Genomic DNA, 26,557 nt, shown 5'->3' with positions numbered 1-26,557 from the left:
TTTCTCTGACACTTCTGTGGTTTATATGCAAACCTTCAAGGATTAGGTAGGATTATGTTGGTCACAAAATGGTATCTCTTTCTGGCCCAACAAGTAACCAAACCACCAATGACCGTAATTATCATAGCTATTAACATTGCTGCTGGCTGGAAATAATGAATTTCAGTCCGAGCCCAGCAGTGATTGTTGGCTGACCTTTCAAGCAACCCTAGTGAAGTGGAAAAGGGATTCCTTTTAATTTGGATGTTAATTTTAGAGCTAATAAATAGCATATTTTTAATAAGTGAGTTGAAATTGTTTAAGGAAGCGAGAAGCAAGTCGAAAGTCTTGATGTGCCTCTTACTTTCCTTTCCCTCCTCAAGTTTAACTGTGTATTGTACTGCAACTACTTTCGTACTCGTTTTTTACTCCTCCTTTCTTTCTGCAAGGAAAAATGACATTTTTCTTTGATTTGGTCCCTTCAATTTGCTGTTAGGAAGAATAAACTCGTTACAGGCTAGGTGTGTTTTTGATTACTTACACATCTGTAATTGTTTTAATTCGTGAGTGGGAGGGATTATGATGTGGATCAAACCAACGGCTGAATTGAATCCAAAACAGTGTTTGTTCATATATAGTGCTCCAGGGATTCAATATTTCATAGAATCACAGAATGTTAAGGGTTGGAATGGACCTTAAAGATCAGGACCCACAGATGAATGTCCTTGGGTCCCATGGACTTGTGCACATTCAGATGCACAAGTCCACATATATTTGAGTATATATCTATATATATCTTGACTGCTTTAATTCAGAGTTCTTGGGCAAAAGATTTTTTGAGAGAGGGGAAGAGAATAATGCAGAAATACTAAATCATACAGTTGTTCTAAAGTCAGCTATGACTAAGGGAAGTTACTGTTTTTAAAGTATGTTTGTGCTTAACCATCTTCAATTTCACCATTTGGTTTGGATCTCAGTGGCTGATTTTTTTTTTTTAGTCTCTTTGAAAGTCTTTTCTTTAAAAAGAAGAAATCTCTGTATAGTAGACATGCCACATAATGTTCATCTTATCAGTCCTAAGGGCTTGTTTCACTTACTTTTAAAAAACAACGTTGCACTATACTGGTTGTCTAATTTACTTTCAAGACCTGTGTTTTGCTACTGACACTGAAGTTGAGATCAGAAACTGCTTGGTGGAATACAGAAACTGAAAAACTATCAAGCTGAATCAAGAAACTGATGTCTATGTGTGTTTCATATTCTTGTTTCAGAAGGTCTTTTCACATATGGGAGAAAAATACAGCTTTGTCCTTTCCTTAAGCTCCTGGATAAATCCCACGAGGTCTTTGTTATTCTATTCGGAGGCTATCAATTGTAGGGAAAACCCCCCCAGTATTTAAGAAAACTATGATTTTAAATTAGTGTAATAAGTCTATCAGCTGTGTGTGATGTGATGGCTCTCTGTGGCACTGTGGCCAAGCATAGACCTGGAGTTGCAGTTTGTTTGCCGTCCCTCCCTGGGAACGGTCCCTCCAAGGGAGGAAGCTCTGCACTTCTTTGATGAAGGTCTTGCCTTGACTTTCATGTCCCTTCTTTCCCTGCCTTGTCCATGCCACATTCAAGTGAAGTTTGGCAGCATCTTTTCCTTTAATTCTGTGAGTTTTGCATCTTGATTCAGTGCAAAACAAGCACGTGGCATGTGGCTGAATGGTGTGGACAGTGGCTGAGTGGATAGATTGCTAATCTCCTGAATTTGTGTTATCTTATTTCAGCATTGTTCCTAACCTGCTGGCAGACACTGGATTGACAGAAAAGTCTTTTTACCTGTCTCTGCCAATTTTTCTTAGGTACAAAAAAGAGTTTTGAAGTTTCAGGAAAGAGTCCTGTATGTTCTTTCAACTGGAGAAGGGTTAAAAATGCCTTAATACTAAAAGACAAGAAGTCCCTGTGTCTGGTTCGCCTGGCACTGCCCAGTTGCTTGTCAAAACTGTGATTAGTTTCACTCAGGAAGTATATTTTATGGTGCCAGATGCTAGTGTGTCTCTCACAGTTCTAATTTCTTAGAACGACATCATTATTTTTCAGGTTTTTCGGCACCTGTGGTACCTGAATGTATTCCTAGGCTTCTGTGCCAAATCTAGAGGGAGGAGTAAGGATAGAACTGTTACAATGGCAGTTATTTTTAGTGACTCTTCCAAGGTATTGAAAACCAAAAGAACTATCTTGTCTCTTGAAATACTCTTACCAAAAAAAGGATAAAAATTCATATACATCAATGAATTGTAATATAAGCCTTCAAAGAGGACTGTTTGCTCATGCACTTCCTTACCCCCATCACATCAAACAGAATTGCCCCCTCATCAGCAATCTTCATTATCTTAATTGGTTGCATATATCAGATAATATTTATCTGACATATGATATTTTATCTCAGATATATTTTTCTCATGTTCTTTTGTGCTTTTATAAACAGTTGCCAACTGAACCTAAACTCTTTTCACCCTTAATTTTGGAATAACAGGCACTGTTCTTAAGCAAGCATGAGCAGAAGTGAAGGTTCTGACTTTTCAAGAAGACCCCACACTTGGATTTTTGAAAGTGCACTGTCCTACAGCAGCACTGTTAAAATTATACATCCAGGTTTGTAGGGGTTTTTTTCAGAGCTATGAGTAGGAAAAAAAGCATATGCACTTGTTACATTTCTATTTGGTCACACATTTTAAAATAATTGTAGGATTTCTTTAAATATCCCTGAAGTTTTTTAACTTTACAGAGATTATGGATTAGTGTGAAAGCCTGCAGGGCTAAATATACTGAATTCTGCTGGCTCAGCTGTTGAAATCAGGCTGAAAAGAGCAGTGGTTATTTCCAACCATTAAACCTAATAAACCAGCTTAAAGCCAGAGTGGGATGTTTAAACTTGCATTCAGCTGTCTCTGAGGATTTTCACAGGAGGAAGTAGTTTTGCTTTACTAGTTCTGATAGCTGTATTCTAGTGTATTTGAAATACCTCTCAATTACACAAGATCAAGAAAGTTCTGCCTCATTTAAGATAAAAAAACATGTGCCAGGGTACTTCTAAGTGATTTGTAGTCGTCTTCCTTAGTTGCGCTTAATTCCACACCTTGCCAAATTGTCCTTTCTTTAAAGAGATTTTCCGACATTTTTATATGCAGAGAATTGGCTGTCCTATGGGACAGGCTACAGAAGCTCACAATTACAGTTTGTTTTTCGTGTTAGCTAAATTGCACAATTTGCTTATTGCTTATTGCATAAGTTGATAAGGTTTTTGTTTCTTTTCTGCAAAATACCATATTGCAGTAAGTTTTGAAGTGCAGCAAAAAAATCTTATTTAATAAAAATGTTCTTTGGAAGTGGCAACGTGGTTAAGGCTCATAGCTTACAAAAGCAGAGTAATTTGTTTAGTTGTAAAATGCCATAGAGAACATTGCATGAAGGCTAAAGCTGAAGTGAACCAGAGTCTTATTAGTAAAAAGAAAGTACTTAAAATACATTTATAATTATATGGTTGAATATCAGAGAATTGCAGCTTAGCAGGAGACTAAAACTCATCTGAAATATGATACGAGACAAGCTGAAAAGCAATGGCATTGGAAGTTGCAGGATGTGTTGATTTTTGGTTATGTTTTGTGTTTGGTTTTGTGTGTGCGTTTGAGTTTTCTAGTGTGATTTTTAATTTTTTTTATTGTCTTCCACTGATGGCAGGTCAAATACAGAATTAAACCCTGCTCTTCCAAAGGAAATACAAGATAGTGTACAATACATGGAAAGTGTTTTATCTCTATGGTCAATTGACGGACCTGACTGTTGTGGAAGAAGCATGTCCTGTCTCTTGTATTGGTGAAGAAAATTTAAGCTCTTTTCTTGGTTTCCTTGAATGCTATTTATTACTTGAATGGGAGCAAACTGCAATATTAAGGGGAAGCCAGTCTCATTTACCAAAGTCTTTGATACCAAGCACATGGAGTTTTTGAGCTACTACTGCACTGCTGTCTACCCGTGTTTCTCTTGGGTGCCTCTCATAGTTGGTGAAGAGTAATTCTTGCAGCTTGCACAGTGGTTGTCTTTTTTTCTCAGTCCATAAAACTACAGCTCTTCTGAGCTTGAGTTTCCATGGTGCTACTTAAAGTTTGTTAAGGGCTGTGAAATTATGCCCCCTGAGTTCAGAGAAGCATGTTGTATTATAATGCTTTTGGGGAGGAAAGAGGAGAATAGGGAAATGTGTGGTTATTAGACTTTGGACCATACCCACTGTTCTGACATTATTACTCAGCATTCAATTGTAAGCATGTACTCTTGTATTCAAGGCCTTCTTTGAAATAATTGTTATCCTGTTATTCTAGAAAAATTTAACTGTTTTCTGGAAGATAACTCCTGTGTTTATAATCATGTGAGGGTCTTAATTTTCTGCTTCAGTTTCTGTGGCTTTGTAGGGGTATGACATGTAGCCAGCAAACCTTCTGGCAGATACAAAATTACACCATAGATTCGTATTTGAAATAGTGTAGAACTTTGTGTCTCTTAAGTTTTTTGAGGTTTTGGTGAGCTTTAATGAAGTACAAAACACACTGATGAGTTGCTATGAGATCTGGCATTTGTGGCTTTGTTGGCTTTGGCAGACCTCAGATGATGCACTTGTGCTGTGGATACATCACAGAATAACTGAATCATTTAGGCTGGAAAAGACCTCTAAGATTGATCAATCTTTGATCAATCACCACCATGTCAACTAGATCAGAGCACTAAGTGCCGTGTCCAGTAGTCTCTTGAATACCTCTAGGGATGGTGACTCCACTTGGGCAGTCTGTTTCAATGTTTAACAACCCTTTCCATGAAGATATTCCTCGTGATGTCCAACCTGAAACTCCCCTGATACAGATGGTGGCTGTCCTCTTGTCCTCCCATCTTTATCATACCTGCCACTTAAAGTAAGTTAGAAAACCCCTTGCTGGTTTATTTTACTCAGAAACTTTGTTTCCCCAGAGGCTATGGATGAAACATGAATTCTTTTCCAAGTAAATAGTTTGAACTCTTTTCCTTGATCATGCTATTAAAAATTAAGGCAATTGCTTAACAAATTTTGAAAATTATTAAAACTTTGAAAATACTTAATCTTAATAAAAGTCATAGTTTTTTTTAACTAAAAGAGGTTGTTCTTACAGATAATGTTATGTGAACATAATCTACTTTTTGCACTTACTCCTTTCTACTAGCTGGATTTTTAAGTTGATGCTGTTTCCAAGGAATAAAAGAAAATGCACACTTAATCCACCCTTCCTGTTTAACATGGCAGTCTTAATGCATTGATACTGCATCTCTAGCTCTACAGTAAAGAATTAAAGCGAGACCAACTGGTTGAAGTGGCTGCAGACTAGTTTCTTTATCATAATTTGATTAAATACATGAAATCTACACCTGTTAGTACTGAGTCCACCTTGCCTTCTTCCATGATGCCTCTGATGGGTTTTACATTGACATTCCTTCTCTGTAGAGGACATTCCTGAGCAAATTCAGGGGAAGAGCTGTGTCATTTATTCATAAACTCTTAAGGTGTACTAGATTTTCTGGACTTTTAAAGACTTTTTTGTTTTATTTTCTTTTTACTTCTAAATTTCTTGTTCCAGAACTAATGCATATCAAGAAATTGCTCTTAGTAGGGACAACATGTGGACATAAAAAGATAGCAAGCAGGATTTCAAGAACTATAAAGGGCTTAATTAGATATTTGATACAAGAAAGAAAACAATGAAATGTCATACCTGCAAGGACAGGGACACTGGTGGTACATGCTGAACTATTCCAGTTTTGGTGTTCTAGATGGGCAGTGATTCTCAACATCAAATAGGTACCATCATCACTTGTTACTTTTAGTGCTCTGTTTTAATAGTCCTAATACCTAAGGTACCCAAAGCAAAGAGTTAAATCATTTGCACATATTGGGAGAACCGATCTAGCTGTCATCGAAGAGATTATAACATGCCTGCCTGTAGCTGAGATGCAGGATGAAGAGAGCTTGACATGCATTCAGACATTCACTCTAAACTGATTATCTGTGTTAGAATTGTCCTATGGTTTTTGGCAGCATTGTAATCAGGGATTTGAAAGTGATTACCTTGCTGAATTCAAATGTCACAGGAGGGAATACGATCTACTGCAGCTCCATGTCCTTTCTGTATTTCAGACTTGCCATTTGCCTTGTCTTTACAGGTAGTCAGTACTATTAGCAGTAGGAATTCCAGACTTTTGTTTCACAGGAACTGAAGACTAGTTTTCTATATCTCTTCTACCTTATACAGTATTTTCAATGCTTGGACATTGATGCAAACTTTTTTGATGATTTTTGATGTGCCTTGATATATTTTCATGAATAGCTGTTCAATAAATGTCCTTGTTAGGAAAATTCCATGCAAGCTCTCATCTCTTAAGAAAACTGACTGCTGCATGTGAGCAGCACTTGAGATATTCAAAAGCCACACTGAGCTGTCGTTATCCGAACTATGTATTTGATCCTTTTAATTGTGGTCTACATACACAGGCAAGAGAACTCACATTCTTTTATTTCAATACAAATTTGAAAGTGTTTATCCTCGGTAATCTGCAAGAGATTTAAGGATCACGTCTGTTATTGAAACTAACATTTGTATATATTGTGTTTATTGAAAGGAGATTAGATCGATTCCCCACCCTGCTCCCTCTCTCTTTTCTGTCGCTGTCTTCATTAGCTTGTTGCTGGTTTGCAGCAAGCCTCCTGGGGTGTCTGTAGGCAGCACAATGCATTATAAACAGATGCCTGAATTAACTTGTGTATTAGAAGCACGAGCATGTAGCTGTGCTATCATTGCACTCCATCCAGATCAATTCATATGTAGGCAAAGCTCAGTGCACATGATGGCCTTTTACAGTAAGCTCTGGCCATTTTGCAATATCAAAGCTGCATGCCTCCATGTGTTTCTGCTGCTAGTAATCCTGCATATTTAGAAACCTAAAAAGCTTCTTCAGCTTCTTTTGAGGAGAAAAGGCTTCATCCTGGAAAAAGTATGGTAGAGAGGGTGACAAGAAATTTCTTATTCAAACTTTCCCGCAAGAACAAGAGGACATGAAATTGCACTGTGAAATCAAAGTAAGACCTTTTTCTTGCATGAGCGTATTTAAACTAGAAAGCTTACTGTGGACACTGACATTGTGATGCATATAAATCCTAATTAGGCAAATTCATAAAAGAAAAATATATCCATGGTTGTTAAACACAGAAATACCGTTTCTGGCTCAGGAGATCCCTGTGCCACAAAATGCTGAGAGTTGTACCACTGGATGCTTGCATTGCTTGCCAGTGGTCAGTAGCTTCAGAGATGAATTTACAAACAGTATGCTTGGGAGAGTTGTTGACAGATTTTTATTCTTTCTTAATAATGGCTGCCGTGAAGATGATGTTGCACTTTCTGCCGCTGCTCACAGTGCCAGATGTCTGTTGTATTTACTATGCATAAGGCCATATCAAAGGATAGTTTTTATATTTCTGCAAGAAGACCATGAATCAGAGCCTTCCTCAAAGGTAATACATACATGTCATTACTCACCAACTAAAAAACTTCATAAAAGCAAGTTCAGTTTTCCATCATGAAGTCAAAATACAACATTACTGTTTTAACCAATATAACAACTTCATTCCCAATTTCATTTGTTAGTTTTTTTAAAATTATTTTTTTCAATTGTTGAATAGAGCAAAACCCCTTGAAATAGTTGTTCCTGAAAGTCTCAATCTCTTGAAAGAATGGCAGTTTTAAGTCCAGAACAAAAACTTGTAAAATTGCTTTTGCTACCTAGAGGAGCTGATTTCAATTACAGCAGATAATATCTGGAATCAATAATAGCTTCTGGCCTTCTGTTAGGAGGAAAAGAACAACAATGTCTGCTTCATTAGTTCTTATATGCAGATCTCCAGTTATTTCAGGCATAAAAATTTTAAGAATATAACCCTAAGCCAAACTTTGAAGTGGGCCAACCACCCCTGTTGCCAGCTAATCAATTCCTTTCCTATCAGAGCATCTTGTTCCCTGTCAAAGCCAGTCCCTCTGACACAGTGTTCCCACCCTTCAAATCTGATCATCTAATGTGTACTTACCATGTTTCTGTGTGCTTTATATGCCACCTCTCTTAATTGGGGTATCATAACTTACGGCATTGAACTAGAGTCTATTTTTTACTCAAGCATTTTGCAAGCAGAATATGGCCAAGCAATAATTAATTATTAAAGTAATTTATGTTCTTCTGCCTCACATCTTTTCCCCACTCTTCTCTCTTCAGTTGAAGGACAGTTTTTTATTATGTGAAACCCAAGTATGCTATTGTAATACAAATGCTCATTTTTGAGCATCGAGTAGTTGCTGTAGATATGACTTCTTTTCCTCCCTTTATGTATGGGGGTATATGTCCTGCCACACAACCCAGAACTGAATGTAATGTGTGTGTCCTTTTGTGGTGTTGACCTTACTTCTAAATTGTGACAAGGGCATCTTGAGCACCATGTTGTGTTGTACCCTTTGTGGGGAGACATTTTCATCTTGTAAACAAGAAGTCAAGCCAGCCATGAAACCAGGTTGCTCTGGGTGTCTCAAATCCTCTTTATAATGCTAACTCACATGTAAGGCTTTGTATGCACTAGTTGCAAGCAGAAAAATATCTTGTTTAATTTTTAGAACAGCAATGGTGTCTGCGCTCTAGATGAGCAGAAGCTGCACCAAAACCCCCCACTTAGTTTAGGCTTTAATTAAGACCTTGGGCTTGGATGGATCTTTTTACACACCAGGCACTTTCATATGTAAAACTGTCCAACAGTGAGCACATCCAACCAGAGATTGGAATGAAAGCACAAAGATGAATTTTGTTTTGAGAAGCTGAACTTAGGAGCAAAGCAAAGCAAACCAAAACTGAAGTTGCTTTAATATTGCATGTCACTGTAGTTCTCACCATATGATTTCCCCTTCTGTATAGATTAGGTTTTTGTATCCTGTGTTGTTGTCTTCCTTTCTTATTCTCTGAGCACCCTTTGGTAGCTAGAAAATATTTAATAAAGCAAGAGGGCTGCAGTATTTGAACTCAGTTTCTAAAATATTTCTGAGGACATACCCTGCCACAAACTTTTATTGTGGAGTTCCATATTTCTCCTGTGGCTGTGAGATGATTAAAGAGGACATCAATCACTATTCCTGTGCTTGAAAGGAACATTTATATGACCTTCAGCTACTACAATGACAAAAACTATATCTAGATGTGGTTTTGATACATAGCTTCCTGGGGACATGCCTGTGACAGTCCATCTGCAAAGACTGCAGGCATTGGTAAATGATCTGTATTCAGAGTAGATTTCTCTTCTGTCCATCCTCCTTTTCTAAGGTCTCTGGTATACAGTTGCAATGGAAGAGAGAAAGTGATAGTCACAACAGCTGTTGTTGTTAGAATTAAAGTGGTGCATTATATGATGCATGTGGGTCAGTGAATGCCGTATATAAAAAAGTCCAGTTCTGTGAGTATGATAAATGTGTACTGCTCGTAGGTTGAGAACACCTTAAGCCATGGTCACTGCAGAGTGATTAATTATATACTTGCTACTACTAGAAAAAAGAATTAAGGAGCATCTGCTTTTTCAGAACAATGTGGTCATTGGAGAAAAGGGTGAGATGTTCAGTACATGAAATTTATATAATGGCTTGCTTAAGAACCCCATATCCTAGCTGAACTGCTAAACCCTGGGATCTTCTCTGGTGGAACAGCAACCTCCTTTCAAGCCTTAATTTTTATCCTCCCTGTAGTCTACTTATGTATATATACCACAGATAAACTAAAAAGACATGAATCCTGGAATAGATGAACCTATAGATTCTATAGGGGTCTCTAGAATCTACAGAACCATAGAAGGTTTGGAAGGGACCTTAAAATCATCTTGCTTCAACCCCTCTGCTGTGGGCAGGGACACTTTCCACTAGACCAAGTTGCTCAGAACTCCATCTAACCTTAAGTGTTCACAAGAATCCACATCCACAGCTTTGCTGGGCAACCTGTTCCAGTGCCTCACCACCCTCACAGTAAATGATGTTTTTTTTCTACTGTATAAACTAAACCTACTCTCCTTCAGTTTGAAGCCATTCCCCCTTGTCCTATCACTACATGCTCTTATAAATAGTCCATTACAACATCATCCAATTCCCTCAGGATTCTGGGATGTATCTCATCAGGTCCCCATGGACTTACGTACATTCAGGTTTCTCAGGTGGTCATGAACCTGATATTTACAGTGAAGGACTTTGCTCCCCCAGTCCCTATCCTGCTGTTCATCCACTCCAGAAGTGTGGGAAGAGAGGTTGCCATTGAAGACTGAGGGGAAAAAAGGTTGTTGAATACTTCGGCCCTCATCTGTTGTCACCAGTTGTTATAACAGTTGTTATGATGGACACCTTCTGTCTCGGTGCCAGTTCTGTAGCATGACTTGATTATTAAAAGTTAGCTGAGTAAACATTTGGGAGATAAGTTTATCTGTGGGTTCCTGTGCTATTCATTAAATCCTCTGCTGCTCTGCAATGCTCTTTATTTTACTTTGATTGACACTGCTAAACACCACAGGCTACCTGTTTTAAGCCTGACCTTACTCCACGAGAGTACGGGAAGGCCTTCACAAGAATCCAGGCAGAGTTTTTCAAGTGTATCAGGGGAATGTGCTTAGAGATGATGCCCTCATTTCTTTCTTTCTTTTTTTGGTACTCTGCAGGCCATCCTTCTAGAAGATATTTCAAGGTATAATTTTGTTCTTTTGTACGTCTCTAAAATGATTTCTAGCTATTTTCTGCACTGTGTCAGATTTCAATCTCTTTTTGTCCTAAAAGTTTTCTTAAACTTCTTAAAAAAAACCCAAAAAAACAACAAAGAAGAAGAGAAAAAGATCTTTAACAACTCTAGTAACTAAGTAATAAAAACTGAATGTCATAGCATAGTCAAATCATAACAATGTGACAGGATATATTGGCTCTGAAGGAGAAAATTACTGTAATTTTTTTTTACTTCATGGAGTTTAAAAATAAGACATCTCACAACTGTAATAACAGACAAGGGTTTGGTTTGATTTTGCATGCTTCTTTAGTTAATTCCTTGATTTCATTTGCTGTACATGCTATTTTGGCAGGCTTCATATTTCAGTTTTGCTTCTTTGAAACTGGAAAGGTGACCAGAGTGACTCCTGTCATTGCAGTGCCACAGCAGAACTTAGATGTACATTGCATTGAAATTCAGGGAATTTTCTGTTTATTTTCATTTCTTCATAGTTAATAAACCGATCTAATTTTCCCATCTTTGTATAAGAATAAATTGAAAATTTCTTGATTTTTTTCCAACTCTTAGGCAAACTTTTTCACTGTAAAAATGCTGTCTTACTACTAAGCTGCTTTAAAAATAGTGTACTTGATCATGGTGTTGGAACCAAAGTAGCTTTTTATTTCATGCTGCATATCTCACAGTATTCAGTTCGGAGTAAAAAACTTGAAGAGTGGCAGTAGCAACAAGATGAATAGAGATGGATTCAATACACATACTTGAGGAGGGTCAATACTGTAAATACTGGTCTTACGTTGTATCAAGCACTTAGGGACTGCCCAGGAATACAATCTCACATTTTTTCAAAGGGATAAAGACTGTGGGTTAAACACAGTGATGATTTTCTTATGATTGAAGTGATGATTGAATACAATGAATTTTGAAGTCTTCAAATTCTGAAGAAGGATTTGGCAAAAATGTACTTTTTGTACACTTTCGAACATGCCATCCTATAGCATAAACCATATCCTGTTGGTTTACTCTTAGAATCTGGAACTTTGTTCCAAAGAACAAGTGACTTTTCAGTTTCTGTGGTTGCTGACAGCTGATCTCTCCTGCTGCCTTTGATGAACAATGTGGCAAGCACAGATGGTGGATGACAGGTTATGTTGTGTTTGACTGTAGTGTCTGCTTGTGGCAGGTTAGACCTTCAACAGCAGGCAAGAGTCTAGTATATATGTCCTTGCATATATACATATCTTTTTGGCATTTATGTGTGAAGTTTTCTTATCATGCCTCTCAGTTAGTGTTTTTTTTTTTTTCTTTCCTATGAGATTTGGGGTTTCCTGTCTAGATGGTTGGGTATTTGACAGCAGTAAGACTGCGGTTAAGCTGCAAAGTCATTTTGTGCATCGTGCCCTGGTGGATAGGCTGTTTTCCTCTTCCACTTCAAAATTAAGCTCTGACAGAAGATTACAATACAGAGAATCAAAAGCACTATTTCTTGGTCTCATGATCTGAATTGAGCAATATTTTGACAGGGTTGAATAGCTGAATTGCTATCTAGCATGTTGGATTTTTAGCATTTGTAGGAGTGAGCTCTTTGAGTGGCTTTTTGGTAATCTATTTTGATTCTGCATGAAAAAATAGTTATCTATTGTTTTAGAACTAACAATATAAGACTTAATATCTGGCCACTGTAAGTATTTGGGAACATCACTGCTCTGGTGTCTGTTTTATTTCTGAAGCATGTTTTATCTCCATCTCCATTTCTGAAGCTCTTGTCCCAGCCTGAGCTCATGACCTCCCTTCAACGGCTTTGGTGAAGCTGCAGGGGAAACTGTGTGCACTTAATGTATTGGAGTGGACAACATGCTTTAGTGTTCTCCACCCCCTAACCATTTCCTCACATTTGGGGTTATATGGGGTGCTGGGTCTATAGCATCCATTAAGCAAATGTGAAATAAGGTTTTCTTGTCACTGCGTGTGAGTGGTATAGATGGCAACAAAAATATTGGCACATACTGGCACTTTCAGCTTGCGAAATTGTGAGGTCTGATGCGTGTTAGTGTAAGCATTTGGAATAAAACACTTTCTGTCCTTCAGGGTTCATATGAGCTAGCTAATAGTGTTCTCCAGTACAAGCTTTCCATTCATGTGTAGTAGGGCTGTGTTTACAGGTTTTTTTCTGAGTCCTGTGTTTTAAATTTTATGCTCATAAAAGTGGCTTAATGGTTCTTTCCTTGACTCTTTTCACAGGTTATTAAATTTGAGTAAGCCTGTCTGTTCTAACATGTAACTTCCCCTGGAAATGTGCTATTTTTGTTAACAATAGGAATAATAATTTATATTTTAATGCTGTGAATAATTGAAACATATTATATTTTTCAGTAATTGCTGGTTTTCGAGGGACAGTCCCACATGGCCTATCGCTGGAGATTGGAGACACCGTTCAAATATTAGAGAAATGTGATGGTGAGTTCATGGGTGATTCCAGTGATAATTAAGTTTTGTGTATTGGTCGTTTGAAGTCCATTAATATTCATTTCTTTTCTTAAAGTAACACATTTTTGAGGTCAATAATATAACACATTTTGCCCTCTTAATTTTTTTTCCACAGTTCAAGTGAGCCCTGATCTCTATAATAATCAATTTGCAGTACATTAATTTTTATTTAATCTCACTGTTTAATAAAGATTTACTGAGGCTAAGAGTTGTATCAGAAAGGAAGTCTCTCATGATTCTTCTGCTTTCTTGGTATTTCTGAGGGAAACCTGGCTGCCATCAAGACATCTTCAAATTAATTCAAAGTCACAACTTTAAATCTTAAAGCACTGTAAGCATTCTCTTCTACCTCTGTTTTGCCTTAGAGAATGCAAATATAGTTTTATCAAATGTCTGTTGCTAGTGTCAGAGAAACAAAATTGCATTTTTTTTATAATCTGCCTCCTTAACACATAAAAATCAACACATTGGTTTTTTAAAATAATTTTTGATCTTTTTTTTATCATTTGGGATTATATAGGTCTTTTTTTTATCATACCAGGATTATACATGTTTAACCCTGTAAGAAATGTTCTTTTAGAAGGCATAGGATCTATTCTTTTGAATCAGGTATATTATGAATTCTGTATAGCATTGTGGTTGATAGATGCAGAACCTGAAGTCCAGAAATTATTTGTAAATGTTTAGAGTTAATACAGAACTGTTTCGATTTAGACTGATGTTCAATGCAAAATTTACCTAGGTTACATTGTTAGAAACATTTAGGGATACAGGGTTAAAGAGTAATTCCTGAAATTGTGTGAATGAAATAGTTCGAATATGAGCTGGTTTAAATGAAATACCTTTCACTGTATGGAAAATCTTTTAAATGAGTATCGTCTGACAGCACTGTGGAATTGTAATATCTGTGCAAAAGGGAAAGATGAAATCTGTTTTACATATGTAAATGATTTGCATACTTTAAAAAGCAAAATGTGCTTTCTTCACAGGATGGTATAGAGGATTTGCCTTAAAAAACCCCAGTGTTAAGGTAAAGGTCAATTGCAGTTTTGTTTTCTTTGGCAAAAATGTATATTTACTTTTTAAAAGTTATTAGTCTTCTTGTAAGTATGTGATATTTACTCTTAAAAGAAAACTAGAGCTTAGTGTTAAGTATATTATTGATACTACTTTAATTAGATTTGGACCTGGATTACCCTTCTGAAATGCTTCTATGTATTAGGATAATACACTTGAAAAATCCAGGGCTGTGGTGAATTTTCTTTCATTTCTGATTTTTAGATTTTCCACTCAGAGGAAGATAGGTTAAAGGGAAAACACTACTGCGAATACAAATTGTAAACATGGCTGGAAAAGTTGGTTAAACTGTGCCTGTTTTTCTTGATGCTGTGAATTAATTTAGAGCAGCCAGGAGACAGCTAGTTTATAGGAGCCACATGCAGAGTATCAACAGAATAAAAGATATGTGGTGCCATGTACAATATATGGTTCATTTTGGTTTTCTTTGATGTGTAGTCTTTGATTTCCATAGTAGCATAATATTCTAAACCAGACTTCACTGATTTCTTCTGCATTCGGACATGAAAAGTTAAGAAATTTATGTTTCAGTGTCTGTTTGTGTTGTATGTTTGAGCTTTACTTGTCTTATATGTGTCTATTTTCTTAATCTCTGCTGTTGTCTTGCCTCTGGGATTGTACAGATTTTGTTCTTCATGGGCAAGAAAGATCTTAAATTATCTATTGATCTTTTAACCTGCGTTGTAAGCTTTCCTCTTCTTTTTCTCTCATCATTTCCAAGATTCTTCAGCTGCAAAATAAGGCACATACACATTAATTTCAAAAGTTTCTAGGGGCTCATATCAAGTCACTGGTCTTTTGTGCCAAGGCCTGTGGTCTCTAATCACATAAATTTCCTTTCTTTATGTGGAAGGTCAATGTGAACAATAAATTTAGCCACAGAGTCTAATTTGATGTTTACTACTTTGAACTCATTGATATCTATTACAGTTTGATTTATAAGACATGAGCAGTTGTGGTTTGTTATTGCATCTTCTGTGTCTTTTGTTGGAATTCTCACCACATGCTTACTGTCAGTCTTGCTTTGTGGTCTGTCAAATGTGTGATGGAAGTTATGAATAGGTTTTCTAAACATGACTTGATGTGTGAAGAGATGATACATATTCTCTGTTTTTGTAGTGTGAATGCAAACAGTTTTCTGAATTGGATTTTGGAAGGGAGTCTCTCCAAAAGTAAAATAATAAGAGCACCTTGTAGCTCCTCTTGTTATTGCTATTGCTCTGTCAAGATTCTTCCCTTGTTATTCTGCCAGCTTTGATACTCGAAGAAGTTATCTGTGGCAGCTGGTCTGCAGTAAGGGTGCATATGCAGCCATCCTGTTCCCTGACATGTTGTTACACCTGCAAGGCTGTGTGTCTTACTGTCCTTGGGAGATGCTCTCCTGAACTACTTTGCATTACAGAGGAGTAGGAGCATTTAAAAGGGCAGTTGCCTCTACATAGTAGATTTGGTTTTGTCAAAGGTCTAATGGCTGTGTTAAAAGAAAATGGGACACCATCATCACAAAGGAAAGCTGTATGCAGCTGTGCTTATTATGAAGAGACCTTATATGTATTTTCTATCACTGCATGAGCTGTAGTATATTATCTTCCCAGCCAGAGGCTTGGAGCTTACTTGCTTCATTTTGCTTATTCTGATTTGTGAAGGTTAGTGGGCTCTAAGAGTGGTAGGTGTGTTGCAGCAATGCTGTGTTTCTAAAAGGATGGTGGGGAGCCCTTAAACGACTAGAAAAGGACCTCTCCTGGCAGACACAGGCTCTTTGATAGGCATCCACCACAACTTTCCTGTGCACTGCAGCCAGAGTAGCCAGGAAATTAAATCTTATTTTGACTTTCTTTATTAACTTAGCTTTATCTTTATTGAATATTGTTAACTTCATCCTTTTTGTATTATTTTGAAAATCCCTTCTGAAAATCCTTATTTTTAATATGTGGTTGATAAGACAGTATCCCCCACAGCTGGTCTGTTTCTTGTCAAGGTGGGAACAATGAATAAAACTATCTGCCATAAGGGAGCTCTCAAACAATCTTCTGCATGTTCTACATGTGTTTGTCTTCTAATTTTCTGAAGTGTTAAAGATTTAAACTCTACTGAATATGGCATTTTAGTTTATGTTAGAGCTATACTGAGTATTTGTTGCATTCTTTCCTTGTGTGTTTTTTTTGTTAATTATTTGGAGGACTTTGAATTCAGCATGCCTATGCATATTGAGTGATACTAAGTGGTATGCTGAACTCATGTAAGGGGACTTTTTTTACCTAAACTTTTTTATTTTTCAGGGCATATTTCCATCTAACTACATTCACTTGAAGAATGCGTGTGTTAAGAACAAAGGGTATGGGAAATGTTCTGATTTCAAATATTGAAACATGGTCAGTTACTTGTACCAAAGATCTTTGGCTTATAAAGTAAATGATTTTGTTATGGTATGGTATCTTCAGCTTAATGCCAGAGGACTTGAAATAGTTGTCTTTAGCTAACCTGATACTCCTGCATGGTCATAATATTGGAATGCTGTATCCTAAAAAGACACTGAACACAATTGGGAATATCATTCTGTATTGTCTAGAGAAAAGAGAAAACAATTACATTAAGTTTGGCTTGAAAAAGGCATTGCCTTAATTTGAGGAAATTATTCTGTATGTAAGCTGTCTTTTAACCTGCTGTTTAAGATTAGCTATTTTCTTTGAGGGCAGCAGCTCTACCATGGTAGACAGTTGCCATTTTACAAAAAAAGAGTAAAATAATATATCAGTTTAATGGCAAAAGATATTACTAAACCTGTAAAAGAACGGAGAAGCTTTTTGCTTTGCTTCTTTTCTTCAGGTGATGGAGAGCCAATATTTATTTTTGACAACAGCTGTGCTTTTCATTTTTAGAAGAATTGATAAAATCTGGAGTAATTGGTTAAAACTTGTTTTAAAATTTTGTTTTTCAAATTCAAAATGTCTGACCAAAAAAAACCTGAATTTTTTTTTTTTTTTTGGTCTAAAACTTACCTCGATGGTATCACTTTTAAAAATTGAAAATTTTTAGAAACTGTCAGAGATCTTAGCTCAACAGTTTTTTTCACAGTTCTACTTAATTTTTAATCGTTCATATTGTATCCTTTATTTGGACTTATTGGTAGAGAACTGATACAAAATATTTTGAAACCTGTTTAGGTAAGGACATTTCTCATAATAGATGGATGCCTGAACATTAAGTGACCTTTGTTTTGGGAGCATGAATGAGTGCCTTGAAAGTCCATTATCCATGATGGGTAGAAATAATGATGGAGTCTGTAATGATATTAAAACAAGTTTCATTCCCACAGGTGAAAATGTCAGCACGTTACTGTAAAACTCACTGTTGTTTGCTAGGAAGTTATAGCCACATGTGGTTTGTCATGCCCTAGGATCCTTTCTCCTTTTAAAGTTGTAGCTAAAACTGAAGGTTCGGTGAAACAGAATTGTAAACCATCACAATAAAATAAAGTTTAAAGGCAGAATAATTTTTGTTAGTGGACACCATGACAGTACTTGCATGGAGTTCAATCTTTGTTGCTAAACAAATTTCCTTTGTTAGTTTGTGTTTCCCATTCAGGCCATGTGCCCTGCTGCACACCATGGCCAAGAGCTGTCACATTGTTATGTCAGTTTAGTAAGAGACAAGATATGAAAAAAGTAATCCAGGCATAAAAAGCTGACATGTCAAGATCCCTTTGGAAACTGTGGGATTTATTCTGCTGTGAAAGTTTTTGATATGCTTATCTCATAGTAAAAAAACTCACCTTGACTTCTCTAGGACCAAGACTTTGCATGGGGATTAAACTATTTTCACTCAAAGTTTTTCCATGGGGATTAAATAAATATACAAATAAAAAATGTCATGGTCTGAAGGAGCACTTATGTAGATTGATAGACATTCATTACTGTTGGCAGTAAGAAGTCTACATATTAGTAACTGCAATGGGATTAGTAATGCTTGTGCAATATCACGTGTTCTTCTGCATGTTACAGACAATTTGAAATGGTTATTCCAACAGAAGATTCTGTTATTACAGAAATGACATCAACTCTAAGAGACTGGGGAACAATGTGGAAACAACTCTATGTGGCAAGTACCCTGAATAATATTGCTTTGATTTCATGTCATCTCAAAAGGTGCACTGTTGTTTAGATGCTCTGGTTTAAGCACATATTTCAGAAAGAAAACCAAAACATTCAGTTTGATTTTTAATGATTTTACTAATACCTTGAAATTTTATTTTGAGCTTCATGGTGTTACTAAACATTAGCATGTCTCTTGTATTTGCATGAATAATTTACTTCAGTAGAACTTATCCGATACCGGGACCAAAGATGCACCTGAATTATTAAATTTGATTTTCTGACTGCAGAAATGAAAGGTCTATATACTAGTGTCTGATGGAAAACATACCATCAGTATAGTTCTCTATAATGTTCCTACAAAGTCCTTTTTAGCTCTTGTTTCTAATTCAAGGGCTCATTCAATGACCTTTTTTTCCTTGGTTTTCTTTTACTTATAATGTTCATATTTCCCTCTTGTTCTTAGAGCAGTTATTTCTCTTTTTAGCAACATTTTTCTTCACTGCTGTTGTTATTGCATGTTCAAAATTACCCTGGTTTTCTTCCTTTCCAGACAGAAAGCCAAGACAAACAATAAATTAATGCCCATTTTACTGAGCTTATGAAGTGAATGAATGTGAAATAAAAAGAGCAGATTTATCAAATAGCAATTTGTCAGAGTGCTTGGAATATAAAAGTTGTTGATGGAGAGTAATGGTACTTCTAAATGAATTTTAGGTTTAACTTCTATAGCAGTTAACTTAAGTAGCTGAACTTTATTTTTATGCCTTTTATTCATAGGAAGAAGGAAAAGAGAAATGGGCTTAGGGGTTTTGGCAAGAATTAACAGAAAAAATCTGAATAGGAGTATTTTTTCAACTTTGTGTAATGAATCACTTAAATTAAGGTTGCAGTAATTTTCTTAAGCTAAAGATTCTCAAAAAACCTATGTAAAACTACTTTGAATTAGTGAAGGAAGAGTTAATAGATTCTTCCAAAATAGAGGTTCTTTTATGGGAAATTGTTATGCCCTTAGCTGGTATATAATTAGAGTAGGAGAATGTGGTTTTAAAGCAATCATATTCACATAATTTCTCCTACTTCACAGTTAGATAAGGAACAACTGTTTGGACAAGAATCTGTCTACGTGATGGTATTTATTTATGATTAGGTAGTAGTGAGTAGTTATATCAATGCAAGAGAAAGATAAAATAAATTAACCCTGTAGTTCAGAGTTTCAATGCTCAGAGCTATTGCTTTTTTTACCCCTTATGTGTGTGTGTTCAAGATAGTCTTGAAATACGGATCATATATTCAGTTTGGATGAGACAGCAGCACAGAATGAACATGGTCTTGGAATACAACAATGCTGTGTCGTGAAACACATGCAAATTGTTTGTAGAATTTTTGTCATAGCTGTCATGTACATTAGACTAGGTAAATGTGAGACACAAGGAGTTGGACTGGAATATTGGAATGGATGTGGTGCAGAGACAGGGTCTGTGGCAAGGTCTGAAATTATTTTGTGTGCACACTCAAGTGCAGGTAAAATGGTCACAGTGCAATTGGGGGAAAAAAGACTAAGTAGGGGGGAAAAGGGGTTTTCTTAATTTCCTCATCATGCATGTATTTATTAGGATTATCAGATTATACAGGTGATGTAGAGACAGTTATATTTTTATCTCGCAGAGGAATGAGGGGGATCTTTTTCACCGGCTGTGGCACATAATGAATGAAATCCTAGACCTGCGAAGGCAAGTCCTTGTTGGCCATCTCACCCATGATCGAATGAAGGATGTCAAGCGACACATCACTGCTCGTCTGGACTGGGGCAACGAGTGAGTGAATAGAAATAAATGAAATGTAATAAAATTGTAAAGTCAGTGCTTTAGGTTGATTGTAGAATGCTGAAATGAAGAACAAATTTCTAACAAGTGTTGCCATTTTTTTAAAATGGACTTTCTCCTTCATTGTTTTTATGTCCACTATGTTTTAATAGTGAAAAGTGACTTATTGTTTTATTCTGCTCTTTTATTTCAGTGTAATTAACATAGAAGTAGTACTGTCTGTGAGAGAATTGCATTGGAATATCTGAAGCAGCATTTTACGTCTTTTTAATATGCACTTGGCTAGATGCCTGGATGATGCATTTAGCATAGCTTTGTGTTCTAACTGAAACTATGTTGATTGACATTGCTTCTTTTTTAACATGGTCACACAATTTAGTTCCTACCTGGGCATTTCTAACATACATCCAGCTACTGTGCTCTGCATCTTTCTTTTATCTGAATAACTGAAATGAGCTAACACTAATTGTATTATCTTACTCTTTTTTTTAAGTATGAAAATGGTTAAAACACCCTCTGGCATTTAGGTGCTGTTTCCAAAGTCTCTTCTTTAGCATATGTTTTTACAGCTAAATGCTAACTAAAGGAAGCCACATTCAACAGTAGAATTAACTGAATTTCCGGGGTTTCTACAGCTATCTGAAAGCTTAAGTACCTAATACAGTGAAAGGATTGTGACTAAATGTGTATGATTACCTGTCTGCTTAGAACTTTGTGGTAACTGACAGGAATTAATTGTGAAGGTTTTTGACATGGTCAGTTCCTGCTCTTTAAAACATGTTTTCGAAAAACTTTCTAATCTTTCAAATTTTTGTAAATTCAGCATGACTGCCCCATATGTGTTCTTAAACATTACTGCTTGCTGCTGTGCTGGAAATAAATTGTATTCCTGTTGATTCAAGCTCATTTCCTTATTTTGTTCAGGCAAGCATTTTTGATACCATCCAGTCCAAACTGAAAATAAGCTGATGTTTTGGCATTTGATGGATTTTCTTTTTACTTTCCTTTCCATGTTTGTTATTCAAATTGACAGTACTAGTGCATTCACGCTGAAGTGTTCACAATAGTACGAAGGACAATGTCCATTGCACATTGTCCACAATGTGAAACAGATTTAAAAATTGTGGAAAAACATTCTATTAATGTTGCAAAGTGGAGGAAGGGGATGAGTCATATGTGAATGGTGAATACAGCCAAAATACATTAAAACAAAACCAAAGTCAACTAATTGTAGAGTACCAATTAATGTGTGCATTGTTTATTGGAATAAACAGCAAACACATGCAGAGCTAATTTGTTTCTTTTGAAAGTGGAAACTACTTATTGTTATTCCATTTCTCATACAGACAACTGGGACTTGACTTAGTTCCAAGAAAAGAATACGCTATGGTGGATCCTGAAGATATCAGCATTACAGAGCTCTACAGGCTGGTATGTGAATGTAATATTTGGTACTTTTGCTATCAAATTACATACTGATAGTTTGATGGCAGCTCTTTTCTATTTAACCAAATTGGCATTTCATAATGTAATAAATTTTAGTATAAGGAAAGAAATTTTTTTGAACAGCTGTGACATCTCCACATCTGTATGAGATGCTTGGATTTGATATCAAATTTGTGTGTGCACACATACTTAGCTTAAATGTTATTTGGTAAAAGTTTTGTTTTCTAAGTTTTGTTTTCTGATGTACCATTTAAGATTGTGACTGTTACTGTGAATTTAATTATCCATAAAAGCTTATGAGATTCTATATCATTAGAGCTTTACCTGGCCCAAGAGCCTGTCTAGATAAGCTTTGTGGAAATATAATAATATTTTCATGGTATAATATTGTCACAATTAATCATACTGCGCTCTTGGCCCTTTCTAATATATTAATGTAAATAGTAGTTAAATTGCATAAGAAAGCTTCCCTTTGGGTATAAAAGCCCATCTTGATTTACTAAAACCAGCACTGATATTTCTTATTCTGATTAAATCTCCAGCGAGGTCTAAGAAATCTTGCCAATTCATTTATGTGGGCTTTGGCTCATATTTAAGCACTGCAGCTGTTACAGATACACAGTTCTGAGCCTTATGTGCTTAAGACTAAGCTTGTATTTAAACTGAATTTTATTTATGATAACTTTCGTATTTAAATATAACCTCCCCAAAACCATCATCGCTACAATTATTTGTGGATCTGAAATAATTATATATTTGTTTTATAATTTTTAACTACTTGTACTGATAACTTGTAATGTCAAGCCTAATAGTAAATTCTTCATGCTCCTTTGAGTAATTTCAAAGTCATATGTAATATTATGGAATCCTGTTGAAGCACTAGATGAAATACACTGAGGAACCATTAATCCTAAGAGGAAACGTACAGAGGAAAAATACAAAGGAAACATACAGAGTAATGGAACTCATGGAGTATACTTTGAAAAATAAAAAAGGGGAAAAAACATAACCTCAGTGTGAGGGCTATGTAGCTTAGAAAAATTGCTGTCTAAAATTATTTTTGTTAAAACGTAAGAGAGGGATAGTACAACTTAATATTGTCCTTCTTGTAATGGGTGACTAAAATGCAGAAGGTATAAACTGTGAAGTCAAATCAAGACAATTTATTAGCTTTTATAAAGCAGTTTGCTGGAGATCATAAAATGTGGGTATGATTGCTTTTTCCCATTTTTAAAATACTGGTATTTAGTCTTCTGCAAAAGCATTTTTTTATGTGTTTGAATGCTGGAATATCTAGATCATTAACTGTTTAAACCAGCTAAGAAATACTATGTTGTTACAGCACAAAGCTTAAAATGGCTTCACATTTTCAGAGTAGAAAAGAACGACTTTTAGAGATTACTGTTTTTCTCCTAGAAATAACAGTGATGCAGTGTAACACTGGGAAAATAAATTCTCTGTGTTTTCCTTCTCAGATGCAAAAGAAAAAAAAGTTAATATTGAATTTAAAAAGATAATAATTTGGATTAAGAAAGTAGTTCTACATTACATATTTTACCTCTTTTTGTTTTGAGAATTTTATAATTGACTCAAATTGGTCACTGTTTTTGTGGCATTTTTAGATGGAACATCGCCATCGAAAAAAAGACACACCAGTACCAGCCAGCAGCCACCATCTTTTTGTTCAGATGAAGAGTTTAATGTGCTCCAATCTGGGAGAGGAACTGGAAGTAATCTTTTCACTCTTTGATAGTAAAGAAAATCGACCCATCAGGTACCATGTGATTTCTATTTAAATACTGATTTTGCATAAATTTAACAATAAATACTGTATCTTTTGATCCAGGTAACAAATTCCACATTTAGAAACAAGGGGAAGATATTTTTGTTTCACAAGAATCTTTTGCTTCCTTCTGAAATTCAGTTGTTATGTCTAATGGTTTGTAGTGTCATTTAAGTTTTAAAAAAAATGTATAATCTCTGTCTTGTTTACTTATTTCACCTTCCAGTTGTTTTTTGTATAGAAACATATATACATGTACAGAATGGTCATTTTTCAGTATCTCTAGTTTCATCTCTCCTAATCAGTGCACATTCAAAACTTTGAACTTTTGCTTTTTCCGTAATATTTATAAGATGAATTCTCCTCGGTACATGAGGCTGGAGGACTGCCCTTAGTTAGTGAATTAAGCATATTTTTTATAAAAGGAGCCTTTAGTTCTATGAGAAGGTGGTTGTTCTTCAGTTAAAATCAATCTGTCCTAGAGTTTAAATTCTATGAGAGACCTGATAACCTTTGATTTTTAAAATATTCAGTAGTTATTTCTATTTTCAGAATCCTGGCTGAGAGAGAAAATATGGGAGTGATTGGTAGAGAAACACTGTGCACTTAATAAATATGAGCACAGAAGGCGAGTAAAGTTAGTGCAAGAGCCCAGTAAGTTCCGTTTGAGGAATATGCCAGGAAATCTGAACCATTAAATGGCTGTGCAGTGGTGATGGGTGTGGTGGGTTGATCCTGGCCTCCAGCCAGCCACAACCACCCTGTCACTCCCCTCCTCAGCTGGGCAGGGGACAGAAGATAGAACAAAAGGCTCATGGGTCAAGATAAGGACAGGGAGAGATCACTCACCAATTACTGTCACAGATAAAACAGACTTGACATGGGGAAAATTAATTTCTTGCCAATCATATCATAGTAGGATGATGAGAAATAAACCCCAAACTTAAAACATCCTCCTCCCCACTTCTCCCTTCTTGCTGTGTTCAACTTCATTTCTGATTTTCTCTCCTTCATTCACCCTGGCAGTACAGGGGACTGGAAATGGGGGCTGTGGTCACTTGATGTCACATTTTCTCTGCCACTCCCTCCTCCTCCTCCCAGGGAGGACTCCTCACACTCTCCCTCTGCTCCAGCCTGGGGTCCCTCCCACTGGAGACAGTTTTCCATGAACTTCTCTGGCTTGACTCCTTTCCACAGCTGTTATCTTAAATATGGCAATAGGAATTTGGGGAACTCTGTGGAAGTTGGGCTGAATTTGATAAAATTATGTCTGTGCTTTGCAGTGCAGGCAAAGTAACTAACTAGTACTTTGAAGGCAGGGGTATACTCAGTACATTAATTTTTACTGTTAGTGCAATCATCTATACACAGTGTTACAGTTTTAGCTGTTAACTACTGACATTTCATTCTGGCCTGCACTTCAGACAGTAGTCACCTAAATACAGTTCCTGTCATTTCTGAGAATTAAATGTGCATCAGGACACGTTGTTTGTGTTCACTCCAATGAATGCCACAGCGGGTGATAGATTTAGGAGAGAGCTGCAGACTTTGACAGAAAACAATTTGGGGTGATATGGATTGCTGAAAACAAGGTTAAGGCAGTGGTGGTGGTGTGAAAGCAAATGGATTTGTTTTCATGTTACATGAAAGCACAAATTCTAGAGCTGTTTCTCACGTGCTTGCTGTGATGTGACCTTTAGTTATTGATTCCTGACTCCAGTGTCTGTTTTCAGCTGCTGTGAACTTCCTCATCCCATTACTGACAAACCTTGAAGAAATGTGTTGTTACAAATCCAAACTGCCTTCTAGGGCACAGGGGGAATGACAGGATAAGCCCTTAGGAGTGGAATCTATAGGGAAAAGCATTCTGAGTTTGCTCTTAAATATTTGCAAAGGATTTAGGGTAGTTGGATCAAAAATAAGTGATAAATATATATGTACAGATTTACTGTTTTTCACTATGTGTTGACTTTTTTTAGTTTAAATAGAACAGATATGTTGTGGTAGGCAATATATATGTTTAAGGAATATTCTCCCAGTTTAACATATACATTGGTGCTCTCATTGTGGGACATTTTTAGGTTAGCACCTTTGAAAATAAATAAAGAGATTGAAATTAAAGCCATAAAATCTTTTAACAGTTATTATGGTTTTGATAATGTGTCTTAGTATTCCTTTTGAACACTAAGTTTTGACTAGATCATCATTAGATGATCTTTAAGGTGTGTTGCCACCCAAACCATTCTATGATTCTATGAATAAAAGAAAAATTATGTATATTTCTAGCTAGACTATTCTCAATTAAGTGATTTGTCATCCTGGCAGCATGTATAAATGCTCATAATTTTTCCAACATGTACTAAGAGTTAGAGAGTAGGTTTTTTGTGAGATGTGAAAAACTGATTTTGAAATGCATTAGTGACTTTCCCACAGCAGAAATCTGGTATCAGATAATGACAGAAAAAATCAGTGATGCTTCGAGTTTTTTATTTTCATATTTTCCAGCTAAAGATTTCTCTGGATTGGTAGGGGTTGTTATGCCTTGCTTACACCTAACTTAGTGAGATTAGCACCCACTTTGGGCAATAGGAATGATTTTCTATCAACTTCGCTAAGCTAGAGGTAAATACTCTTTTGGGATCACTTTCCATTTGTTTCTGACAGTATGGGATTGTATTTTGCTCCAGACTTTTTTTTTTTTGTTGCTGGAAATTGCTATTAAAAATAACTGTTTCTAAATGTGTTGGTATCCACAATAATGGCAGTTCTGTTGTACTAAGTTAGGGGTAATAATAAAATACAGGTTTATCTATGACTTTATTATTGCTGTTAATAAACAATAATAATAAATATTATTTTGCAGACTGTTTTCTGTATTGAAATAATTATCTAATGTGTCTTCACACTCTAAAAGGCTTTTATTGATCATGAATATTCTATTTGTATGGAAGCAAGAAAACTCAGTATTTAAGTCAAGTAGTTAAATCTGAGTGAAGACATGCTTCTGCTTAATAAGACTATGGTTGCAA

At 36.0% G+C, this 26,557-nt stretch overlaps 1 protein-coding gene across 5 annotated transcripts in view; it reads left to right on the top strand.

Moving 5' to 3' along the window:
* The window catches only part of DOCK4 (dedicator of cytokinesis 4), a 232,411-nt gene that overhangs the window by 69,192 nt on the left and 136,662 nt on the right, over window positions 1–26,557 (top strand). For 4 of the 5 annotated variants that reach the window (XM_032107391.1, XM_032107389.1, XM_032107392.1 and 1 more), the window contains exons 2-8: window positions 13,192–13,275; window positions 14,295–14,335; window positions 16,662–16,717; window positions 18,384–18,480; window positions 20,142–20,290; window positions 21,646–21,730; window positions 23,368–23,519. In XM_032107391.1, coding sequence (XP_031963282.1) covers window positions 13,192–13,275; window positions 14,295–14,335; window positions 16,662–16,717; window positions 18,384–18,480; window positions 20,142–20,290; window positions 21,646–21,730; window positions 23,368–23,519 — 664 coding nt within the window. Of the gene's footprint in view, window positions 1–13,191; window positions 13,276–14,294; window positions 14,336–16,661; window positions 16,718–18,383; window positions 18,481–20,141; window positions 20,291–21,645; window positions 21,731–23,367; window positions 23,520–26,557 lie in introns of those variants that run through there. The other variant, XM_032107393.1, reaches the window with a different exon arrangement.

This window comes from Corvus moneduloides, chromosome 4 (genome assembly GCF_009650955.1).
Source record: "Corvus moneduloides isolate bCorMon1 chromosome 4, bCorMon1.pri, whole genome shotgun sequence".
NCBI classification, from domain to species: Eukaryota; Metazoa; Chordata; class Aves; order Passeriformes; family Corvidae; genus Corvus; species Corvus moneduloides.
The sequence above is the reverse complement of the archived record's forward strand: the minus strand, read 5'-3'. Positions and strand labels throughout refer to the sequence as shown.